Source organism: Myxine glutinosa, chromosome 8 (assembly GCF_964187855.1).
Source record: "Myxine glutinosa chromosome 8, kmMyxGlut1.1, whole genome shotgun sequence".
Taxonomy (NCBI): Eukaryota; Metazoa; Chordata; class Myxini; order Myxiniformes; family Myxinidae; genus Myxine; species Myxine glutinosa.
The window spans coordinates 10488868-10501276 of NC_136268.1; the positions used below are offsets into that span (position 1 = coordinate 10488868).

Here is a 12409-nt window from a genome sequence, read left to right on the forward strand (position 1 = left end):
CTTCTTAAAAATGATGCAACCTGTATGTAGCGCAAGGCCGCAGGTGCCATCGTTGGCTGAGGCTGCTGCTGTGCCACTGATGCACTCCCCTCTGTAGGTCAAAGCAGGAATTTGTAGTTTGTTCAGGATGCTGGCCATTGCTCGCCTACTCTTCGCGAAGGATACCGTCGGATCATTAATGTCCACCAATAATGCCGGCAGACGGGACCCCCAGTTTAACGTCTATCCGAGGGACAGTACACACATTGATGCGAAGGTCGAGATTCAAACTCCGGCTAAACAGCGTAGAGGTGAGTGTGCGTACCTCAGGGCCATCCTGCCAGCACTACAAAGATGTTCGAGGACAATAGATCAATGGACTCAGTACATGGGGTTCAAATCCAGTTGTCACAGCATGAAGAGTTAAGAGCTCGGATGGAAACGCATGGCAGGCCGTCTACGCCTGGACCATTAAACAGTATGCTTGCATTGCCAAGTGAATACACGAGTCTATAATGCCTGCAGCTTCTGAACTTGCCATCTGTGCTCGATTCCATTGGGTCGTATAGTCACAGAGACAGATTGGCTAACAGAACGGCAAAGTTCTTGGGCAATAAACATGGCGGAGGAACAAAACTCCTTTGTCAGACGTAATCCTTAGGATTATCCTCATTGCTCATTTCTGTCATGTCGCTGACTTTTTTTTTATTACAGGGCTCATGGAGCCTTATCCTCGGATTGCCGTAGTTTCAAAAAGCCTGTGGCCTCAGCCCAATAAGTGCACATTTCCTTCCCTTTAATTATCACATTTTATCATTGAAACTCATATTCTTTGTACTTTCACATGAAGTGTTCAAAATTTTACGAACAACATACTCAAACTTGCAACTTTTTATACTTTTCAATACATTAGTGGATGTAATTTATCAATAAAAGATTTCCTTGCCGCTAATTTATAGTATACCTTACTTGTATGGTGAAATAAGAATATATACAAAATAACGGTTGGCATTTGATGGACTATTGTATCTCATTCTGAGAACTTTTTGGTAAGTTTTTTTTGTTTTTGAGGGTTTTGCTTTGCTGTTTCCCTTTATATATACTAGGGCATGCCCGTACTATATATATATCTAAAATTATATCCCCCCCCTCTATTTACATGAAATGGTTTGGTCCATTCACAAAGCCAAAGCGAACGGCTTGCGAGTACGGTGACAATCCCCCCCCTCTATTTACATGAAATGGTTTGGTTCATTCGCAAAGCCAAAGCGAACGGCTTGCGAGTACGGTGACAATCCCCCCCCTCTATTTACATGAAATGGTTTGGTCCATTCGCAAAGCCAAAGTGAACGGCTTGCGGAGTTTGGTAAATAAATCGCCATAGCTCGGTAACTACTTCTCCGATTAATATGAAACCTTGAAAAGGCACATCCTCGGGTCCCCAGCAATATACCTGGCAAGTTTCAAGTATATCGGACCCGTGGTTGTCGAGAAACAGCGGTCACAGACAGACACACAGACACACACACACACAGAGATTACTGGAATTATAGATAGACTAGGACGTGCCCGTACGTGGGTGCCCGTGCCCGTGGGTACGTGGGTTACCCGTGGGAGGTAACTGTGATTAGTTTGGTAAATAAATCGCCATAGCTCGGTAACTACTTCTCCGATTACGTGCTTGCCCGTACGTGCGTGCAAAAAAACATGCGTTTACATGCAGTAACGACCACAGAACCCCCCCTCTATTTACATGAAATGGTTTGGTCCATTCGCAAAGCCAAAGCGAACGACCACAGAACCCCCCCCCTCTATTTACATGAAATGGTTCGGTCCATTCGCAAAGCCAAAGCGAACGGCGAACGGCTAAATCGCCATAGCTCGGTAACTACTTCTCCGATTAATATGAAACCTTGAAAAGGCACATCCTCGGGTCCCCAGCAATATACCTGGCAAGTTTCAAGTATATCGGACCCGTGGTTGTCGAGAAACAGCGGTCACAGACAAACACACACACACACACACACACACAGACACACACACACACAGAGATTACTGGAATTATAGATACTAGGGCATGCCCGTACTATATATATATCTAAAATTATATCCCCCCCCTCTATTTACATGAAATGGTTTGGTCCAAAGCGAACGGCTTGCGAGTACGGTGACAATCCCCCCCCTCTATTTACATGAAATGGTTTGGTCCAAAGCGAACGGCTTGCGAGTACGGTGACAATCCCCCCCCTCTATTTACATGAAATGGTTTGGTCCAAAGCGAACGGCTTGCGGAGTTTGGTAAAGAAATCGCCATAGCGTGCACAAACGCGCAGGAAAGCGAAAGAATCGCAAATTAGTTTTAATTAGTTTTAAAACATAGTTTAACGCCAACATAGTTTGCCAACGTGAAATAAATGAATACGCTCTCAAATGTGCCGTCCGAGGCAGAGTCTGTTCGCCACGTTCGGCACACGTGATAGCTCGCTGCTCTCTGATTGGTTGAATCGTTTTTTGGACATAGCTCGGTAACTACTTGTCCGATTAATATGAAACCTTGAAAAGGCACATCCTCGGGTCCCCAGCAATATACCTGGCAAGTTTAAAGTATATCGGACCCGTGGTTGTCGAGAAACAGCGGTTACAGACATACATACATACATACATACATACATACATACATACATACATACATACATACATACACAGAGATTACTGGAATTATAGATAGAAGAAGATATATATATATATATATATATATATATATATATATATATATATATATATATATATATATATATATATATATATATATATATATATATATACACACACAGGATCTAAGGCTCCTAATGGAGCAGACACACACACACGCACACACACGCACAGACATGCAGACAGGGACATATGGACGAATTGACGAGACACAACATAAGACTTTTAGATGAGATAAACAAAGCTGCTGATCTTGGGGGAAGTTCCGCCACTTCCCAGGGCACTCTGGGTATCAGCAACATCAATAATAGCACCGCCTTTCTCACCGCACTTAGCGGGGCTTTTTCTAAGCATGAATTTCCTCCTCCCCATGAATGCCAACCTATTGTTGTCAATGCTTTATCCTTTTTAAATGCTGAGCATCAAGCAAGGAAGCAGCACTTACCATTTTAAATTCTTTGGTTTGACTCGGCCGAGATTCGAATCACCGACCTCCCATACTCGGAGCCACGGTCTAACCTTTACATCACCGAGTCTTGTATATATGTATAATGTATATATATTGTTATGGTTTTTAGAACCTTCACTTTGTAAATTTAGTATTAAAATTTCCTATGTACATTTCCCCTCTAATTGGCTGTTAATTGAAATGAGTGCACCGTAGCTAGTCCATCGCATGCACGTAGCAAATCATAGGCTTCCCTCGATAGTTATCTCTTTATTCTATGTCAGTATAAGGCTCTGTCTCCCATTAATTGACTCTGCATTGCACCGAATTGAAATAAGATAGTTCCCTTTTCAAATTCCCCAAAGCTTCCATTCCCAAAGCCTCCATTCCCAAAGCCTCCATTTCCAACCGCATTGGCAACTGCATTCGCCCTCCATTGAGCACGCGGTCAGTTCAGAGAAGAAGGGCGTGTCTCCACCTCGTCACAGGAAGGAGGAGTGAGCCAGCCCCGATCAACCAACCAAGCACGAGGGGTTTGGCTTGAGAGGGCGGAGAAAGAACGATCGGGCAGTTTCGCGAACGTTCCAGGGTGTGGCGCTATAAAACCTGTCGCCCAGAGCCTCCCACAGCAGTCCACCGGGAGGAGTTGAGTTCAGTGCAGGAGGAGCTGTGAGTTGTTGAGTTCAGTGGAGGAGGAGCTGTGAGTTGTTGAGTTCAGTGAAGGAGGAGCAGCGGAGTTGAGTTCAGTGGAGGAGGAGCTGTGAGAGGTTGAGTGAACAAACCGCAGCTTTGAGTCCACCGCGAGTGAACAAACCGCAGCTTTGAGACCACCGTAGTCCGGCCCCCCTGTGACACGCAGCTTCGACCCGCTGCTACGCGGGAACCAATTGCTGTGGGATCGGTGGCATCGGTGGCCGTCGAGGTCGAGCCCGACGTCCCGTGCAGGAGCAAGCTCCAACGGAACCTTCCTCCCCTTCCAGCCGTTCGTTCCAGCCATTCATTCCTATCATCATTCCCCGTGTAAGTCTGATTGTCGTCCGTCTTCTGTGTTGTCTGGGGTATAAGTTACGCCTGTTTAGATAAGTTAGTATTTGCACTGTGTCTTCTGATCCTTCCATCCTTCTGTCTTTATTTTCGTATCTTTCCTTCTCTAATCAGCTCGGCAAAATCCGCTCGGCAAAATAACATCTTGCCCGTGGTCTCGAACGAAGTTGCCCACCTGCCTCGTGGAGGGAGCGGGGTGGCTTCAGGATCGGAGATGGCCAGTGCAAATTGAAGGGGGATTAACCCCCCCCCCCCCCCCCCCCCGCTAAGGGGAGTGCCGTGCTCCGTTTCCGCAACAATATATACAAACAACAACAACAGGCATTTTAAGGCCATCTTCCCTGCAAGAGCGGGGGTTATCCCATGACAATCTTCTCCATTTTGCCCTATTTTCTGCATCTCTCGTTGTTAACCCCCTTGCCCGCATTTCTTCTTCGACCATCTTTAGCCAAGTCTTTCTCAGTCTTCCCCGTCCTCTACTTCCTTCGACATTCATTTCCATCACTCTTCTCAACCAGTCACTTTCATCCTTCCTCAACACATGGCCAAACCATCTCAACCTGTTTCTCTTCACAGCATCCATCACAGGCTCTATTCCCATCATCTTTCGCAATTCATCATTTGTCTTCCTATCTCTCAACGATACACTGCACATCCACCGAACCATTCGCATTTCCACCCTTTCCAGCCTTCGTTGCTGCTCCACATTCATTACCCATGTCTCGCTCCCATAAATCATAACACTTCTCACACATGCAGCATACACCTTTCCCTTCAGCTTCAACGACACTCCCCTCCTCGTCAGCACCCCACTCGGTTCCCGAAACTTCTTCCATGCACATCTCACTCAAGCAACCGTTGCCGAGTCTGATCCACCTTCTCCATTCAGCATGTCTCCTAGGTAACAAAATGTTTTCACACCTTCCAGCTTCACGCCGTCTCCAAGATCCAACTCAACATTTCCTCCATCTGCAGCTCCCTCTGTGCACACCTTACATTTGAATGTAGCTGCCACACTGGTTAATGACCCTCTCAGACCACTACATTTTTGATGAACCCACTCAGCGCACATTGTACATTGAATGGAGTTCACTCTGACACCCTTCCTGCACACAGCACACAGCCATTTCCCAGTTCTTTCCACCTCACCACATGCTTTACCACTTGCCATCACCTTCGCTTTTCCGATATTCACCTTCAAACCTTTTGTCTCCATACATTCCTTCCACTTGTTCATCTTCTCCTTCATTCCATCCATACTTTCTGCAATCGACACCAGATCATCTGCATACAACAACTCCCACGGTAAACCCTCCTTTACGGTCTGAGCCAGCACCTCCATCACAGCTACAAATAGTAGTGGACTTAGTACTGACCCCTGATGCACTCCCACCTTCACCTCAAACTCACCACTGTTCCCGTCCTTCGTCCTTACAGCTGTGCGCGCTCTTTTGTACATTGCCATCACTACTCTGATCAACCATTCCTCCACTCCTAACTTCCTCAATGCCCATGTCACTACTTCAACGTGGAACCCTATCGAATGTTTTCTCCAGATCAACAAACCCAAGAAACATCTTCTTCCTCTTCTCCATGTACTTCTCCTGCAACTGGCTCACAATAAAAAGCGCGCGTCTGTCGTTCCTCTTCCTGGCATAAACCCAAACTGCATATGTACATTGTAACAAATTTGAGTTATTAAGATAATGTCTGTGATGTATCATCCTCTTGGTCCATTTGCATCCTGCAGAGTCCATGGAACATCATGGTGAAACATCGGCAGGTGATGCGCCGTGGCCGACGGTCACAGATGGGTATTAGGTGAGTGTGCGCCATAGATGAACACCGTTGCAGGTTTTGGTGGACTATGGTTTGTGGTGAGTTCGTTGTAGATTGATGAAATGAAATCTTCCCTTTGGCAAACCAACATCTCTTCCATATTTTCTTGATTTTTTTCTAATGTATCCGTTCATGTCAAATCGAATCTCTTTCAATCTCTTTTGTGATTATGAAGACCCAGGCAGGGGCTTTGAAAAGCATTCTCAATTGGAAATTTCCCTTTGATGCAAATTTGGTGATAAATGTGGGTGTGGCTAATGTCCATAAAACTGATTGGTTGTTGTATAACCTTGTAAATTCAATTAAACTGCTGTTAGAAAGAATAAAATGATTCCCTGATGTTATGAATGAAATCACATTATTGCGGTTTGTGGATTTTGAGAATTTAAATTGCAATACAAATGTGATGTATTTTATTGTTATTACTGTGTAATGATGTTACCAATTTGTTTTACTTCGATTTGGTATTATTTTCCATTTTTTCCCCTCCTCGCCCTCCATTCGAATTTGTTAAATCCCAATCCGTAGTTTCACAGACCCTGGAGTGTCGATGGACTTGCTCCGTGTAGTTTTGCAGCCATACATCAGTGCTGACATCAAGGCTGTGATGGATAAATACATGCCTGTGAGTATCTTCTTCAACCTCCAGACTATCAGAACCCGCATGAGATTGATGAATCGGTGGTCAGGTGTTTCTTGACCAGAAACTCAGATGTTTCTTCACTGATTGAAGAAACATCTGAGTGTTTTTGTTTACAGTCGAGGCTCGTGGAAGATCGAGAGCACTGAATGGATCAGAATGCAACAGAACAAAAGGAACAGTAGAGAGAGAGGGGAAACAACAACAGCAGGGTTGTGAGAAGGGCGGGGGGGGGGGGGGCGAGGGGGGAGGGGGGGAGAACACCAACTGCAGGAGACCATCGACCTGTCTGCAATGGCATAGTGATACAGCCTATTGTGGGAGATTCCAATAATCTTGATGGCCTTGGTTTCCACAACATGAAGCTAAGCAAGGTGTGAAGCAGGGGTGCCAGCCAAGAGGGGAGAGCAGTACTCCATTAAGCTGTGAATGAAGGCCTTGTAGATGGATATAAGTCCAGGTGTGCAAAGGAAGGACTTCAAAGGAAGGAAGGACTGTTCTCAATGGAGGATGCCCAGTAGGTGACTGGCTTTGGAGGCCAACTTTGAAATGTGGTTTGCCCAAGAAAGATCGTGGTTGATAGTGAGACCCAGAAGTTTGAATAACTGAACTTCTTTCAGAAGATTGTTAAGAATGTATATGGAGGGTGAGGGGTTGTTAGGGTTAGGGTTCGGGTTAGTTGGTCCTTTTGGAGAGAGAGTGAGAGTGTGAGATTTGGAGATTTGTCACGATTGAAAGACATGTTCAAAGTGTTTGACCATCATCATAAATCGAACTCCAGTCCTGTTATGTTATACCGAATAAATACCTTCTTCTTCTCCTTAATAGGATTCCTTATCTCATTACTCCACCACGCTGGCCTCGTCCTTATCTACTCAACCACGATGGCCTTGTCCTTATCTACTCAACTACACTGGCCTTGTCCTTATCTCATTACTCAACCATGCTGGCCTTGTCCTTATCTCATTACTCAACCACGCTGGCCTTGTCCTTATCTCATTACTCAACCACGCTGGCCTTGTCCTTATCTCATTACTCAACCACGCTGGCCTTGTCCTTATCTCATTACTCAACCACGCTGGCCTCGTCCTTATCTCATTACTCAACCACGCAGGCCTCGTCCTTATCTCATTACTCAACCACGCTGGCCTCATCCTTATCTCATTACTCAACCACACTGGCCTCGTCCTTATCTCATTACTCAACCACCCTGGCCTTATCCTTATCTCATTACTCAACCACGCTGGCCTCGTCCTTATCTCATTACTCAACCACGCTGGCCTCGTCCTTATCTCATTACTTGACCACACTGGCCTCGTCCTTATCTCATTGCTCAACCACGCTGGCCTCGTCCTTATCTCATTACTCAACCAAACTGACCTTGTCCTTATCTCATTACTCAACCACACTGGCCTCGTCCTTATCTCATTACTCAACCACACTGGCCTCGTCCTTATCTCATTACTCAACCACGCTGGCCTTGTCCTTATCTCATTACTCAACCACGCTGGCCTTGTCCTGATCTCATTACTCAACCACGCTGGCCTCGTCCTTATCTCATTACTCAACCACGCTGGCCTCATCCTTATCTCATTACGCAACCACACTCAACCACAATTCCAAGTTCCTGCTTCTAGTTTTACACCTAATTGAAATATACTACCTCTGCACTCTGCACATTCACTCCTGGAAAGTTTCCCATTTCTCTGATGCTGATTGTCCTGTTGTTTGCCTCTCCCTATCTACATCACTCAACTTTCTCGTCATACCGTCAAGGTTTGCCTTCCTGAAATCCAAGAGCCTTGCTCTACTATCCTCAACTCTAACTCTTAACAGAATCCTTGCACACACTATGTTATGGTCACTTGATCCTGCTCCCCTACCTCCACCTCCTCCACCATATTGGGATCGTTACTTAAAAGGAGGTCTTACATTGCACTCCCGCTAGTAGGGCAATCTATAAACTGGGTCAAAAAGCAATCCCGGGCTAGATCTTGGAAATCCTCATCTGCTCTGCCCTTTCCCTTTTTCTGGACGCAATCTATCCCTGGCAAGTTAAAATCCCCATAATCAATACTCTTCCCTTACCACATTCCCTTCTGAATTCTTGAAGGACTCCTTCTTCCTCTTCTTCCCTCACACCAAGAGCCAAATATAAACGTCCAACCAATCTGTCATTCCTTTGTTATTCTAAATTGAAGGCATCACCAACTCTTATCACCTCCCAGCAGGCAAGGCTCAAGCCTGAAATTTCTACAACTGTGGTCTGAGTCCAGGACAGTGTAGATATCCTGGCAGGTACTATAAATATCCTTCCTGTGGGGAGGTGCATCATGTGATTGTAAAATGAAGATGTTGACACTGTCGTTTTCATCGTTGCCTTTTTCAACCGGCCCCTTTTTCTTCTTCTTTTTTGGAAATAATGAAAATGGTGTTAGGTCTCACTATCTCCTAATTACAGTCGTGTGTTGTCTCCCTCCCCTTTGGGAGCACTTCTAACAACTGGCTTGCGCTGCCTGCACAGTACAGGAAGAAGACCACTCTGTGGTCATGGCGTCGGATCTGAGCCATGCCTAACAGGAAGTTTTTTTTTTTGTTTTTTTTTGTATACAGAGTCGAGGCTCGTGAAAGAGCTAACATTTATCAAACAAACAAATCAAACAAACAAGCAAACAAAGTATATAAAAAGGGGAGCGGTAGACAAGATGGGGAGAGAAGGGGACGAAGCACACAAACACAACATTTGAGAGCAAGGACATCGGGAGATGTGTGGGAGGGAGAGGGCCTGGGGGGGGGGGGGGGCAGGATAGGTATAAAACGCAAGGACACCAAGGACTTCCAGGAAAGAAGTCGGCACCTCAAAAAGTGGATTTGGGGTGAAATTAGGTTTTGGATTGGGGAAGATAAGAGATGGTGGTGAACAGCCGTTTTAAAGACCTGGAGGGAGGAGTGGGATTGAAGAGAGTGAGGGAGTTGTTCCAGAGGCGGGAGAAAAGAGGAATGAAGGAGTGAAGGTGAGCAGAGAGTCTTGATTTTGGCAGTTTAACCATAAGAGGGTTGCAGGCAGAACTTGTGCGAGCTGATTTGGAATATTTGGGGGACAGAGCCCAGAGAGAGCTGAGTTACCTATACGAGTTGGTGGTTCCTTCAGTTTTGAATTTTGATCTTCCCAATGACGACTGGTAATTCTTTGTGAGCTTGCCTTTCTGCAATTTTCCCGACACTTGAAGCTTCTGGCAATCTCCTAAGGAGGAACCCTTTCAGGAGTTTGCTAATCTCCGAGCTTTTTTCAACTGAATATTTTTCCCGATCTATTTCTCACTTAACAATACGTTGTTTGAACATGCTTATTCAGGAAGTCTTTCCCTCATATTTATTTTAATGCTTTGTATGTGGTTGTTGAATGAAACCGAATAAATAAATGTAACTCTGCCATTGAGTGAGTCCTTCAGAGAGCTACGTTGAACCATGAGCTTTGATTGAGCTTTTGATTTCGTATTTCTTTATACAAACGACCTGAGAAACACCATGTTACATACCTGCGTATCCGGCCTGTGCATTTTTAACTCAACTGGACTATGTCCAGCTGAGTTTTTGTCGACACCCAGTGTCCGTCGTCCGTCTGTCGTCTGTCTGTCTGTCTGTCTCGTCTGTAAACAATTCGACGTCTACGCTGTAAAAGTCACAAATATTGATTAAATTTGATGAAACTTGTTATGCAGCATCTTTAAGACATAACCTAGTTTGGGATTGCATTTGGGCGTTGAATGCTCAAAAATGGGCGCGGCAGAGCGGCCATATTGAAAAATCAATTTTTGTCAATCTGGTACTTCCTAATGTAGCTAGAAGGCTGAAACTTGGTGTGTAGACAGTATGTAACAAACCTCAACACATATATTACGGGTTTTGACGATGTCCGAAAAATGACCTCGTCGTGACCTATGACTTGACTTGACCCATAAACATCAGTTTGGACGATGTCCAAGCTCTAAAAGTCACAAATACTGATCAAATTTGATGAAACTTGTGCCTTTTGCCACTTAAGGATATTTGAAAACACACATAAACGCACATATAAACATATAAACGCACATATAAACTATATAGTTTGTGGTTCTATTATGCATATTCTAACCATATTGACATAGACCAGTTGAGTTCAGGTTCCCTGGAACCTCTAGTTCCTGATAAAACATGCAGTTCAAATCCCACTTTTGAGGTACATGTTCAGCAAAAATATTTGCTCTTAATCTGGGCTTGTGAGCAACGTTTGCACAACAGCTTCGGAAACTGTCCAATGGTCATTATTGTTTTAATCTTAGTGCTAGGATGTGTGAAAATGATGTCATAACATTAAAGCTGGAACATTAGTGCAGCTTTGTGTGTGTGGTGTGTGGTGTTAGATGTAAATACATGTCCGCACTGTTCTCATCCTCACTCCACCACTTCCCACCCTTCCGCCCCACTGCGAATTTAGGTCGATAACCAGCACCCTGGCCAAATTACAAGTTCCTGCCCTAACCTTAGTAGAACACCATGCCTGGCCAGCCAGTTCGTGAAAGACTTGGGCCAAGCTTACCTCAGCCAACCCCACAAGAACGTGGGAATAATTGTACCCGTTAAAGAAGAAGAAGAAGAAGAGTTGTAATCAGATCTTGCTGAATGCAGCTTTAGTGAATTTTGGACTCGACTGACTCGACACTTTACTCCACCATGAGGTGTTTTTGTCATATCAAAACAGTTGCTGCAGAAGGCATCGCAGAATGTCCGTGAGAATGTTGGGAATGAGGTCGACGCTGAGAGGCTTGTGCGTGAGATTGGTTGCAGCGCCATAGAACACGTAAGCTGATCATTCCTCTCTTTGCTCTTCTCTTTCGCTTCAGCTTTCTCTACTGATTCCTCCCCTTTAGTCATCCATTTGTTCCTTCATTATACAGAACATTTTTTCCCATAATTACCACTTCCTTTCTTTCCTAATCTTGCTCGTCTTTTTCTCTTCCTCCCCCTCCTTCCTTTAGTCTTCCGACCACTTTTCCTTTCTTCCTTTCTTTCCTAATCCTTCTCATCTTTTTCGCCTCCTCCCCCTTCCTTCCTTCATTCCCTTTATTCCGAACACTTTTTCTTTCTTTCCATTCTTTCATTTCCGTTTCCTTCATTTTCATTACTCATTGTTGCTTTTCTGACTTCTTCTTCCTGTCTATTCTTTGATTTTCATCCTGTTTCCTGAATACTCTTGCCTTTACACAGGCCAAGGAAATGTATCAAGAACCAAGTAAAAATTCCACTGCACAAGTGAAGGCTTCAAACAAGGTGCGTTAAAACTGTACCTTTGATATATTAATGCAGGAAAAGTTTGGTTTATTTTAATGTTTATCTTTGAACTTTATGAATATTTGTCTCCGTTTATTTCCTTCCAGCATCATGAATGCCTGTTTTAAAACGAATGATTTAGCTCTTTCATGTTTGCTTTTGTAATTAGCACTGTCTTGGTGCAGTGCTACAACACATTATTTGTCCGAGGCCGAGCGATGCGAGGTCGAGGCTGTTTATTCCTGATATGTGAAACACCCTGCAACCCACGCCTGCAGAAAACGGACTTTTTGGAATGCCGGCCACATTTTCGATCCAATTATAATGTAACTGTTAAAAGTCCTCGTTGGGTAGGCGCTCCTATGTTGAAACTTTGGTGTCGATCGCTCAAGCGGTTGTGGAGAAAACGAATTTAAGAACGAATAAAGCTGAAAAGG

The 12409-nt window shown here is 44.6% G+C and overlaps 1 protein-coding gene across 1 annotated transcript in view; it reads left to right on the forward strand.

Annotated features, from left to right (window-relative positions):
• The window catches only part of DNTTIP1 (deoxynucleotidyltransferase terminal interacting protein 1), an 84464-nt gene that overhangs the window by 24730 nt on the left and 47325 nt on the right, over nucleotides 1-12409 (forward strand). Inside the window, exons 3-6 of the mRNA XM_068123928.2 lie at nucleotides 5934-6004; nucleotides 6551-6647; nucleotides 11404-11502; nucleotides 11910-11972. Coding sequence (XP_067980029.1) covers nucleotides 5934-6004; nucleotides 6551-6647; nucleotides 11404-11502; nucleotides 11910-11972 — 330 coding nt within the window. The remainder of the gene's footprint in view (nucleotides 1-5933; nucleotides 6005-6550; nucleotides 6648-11403; nucleotides 11503-11909; nucleotides 11973-12409) is intronic.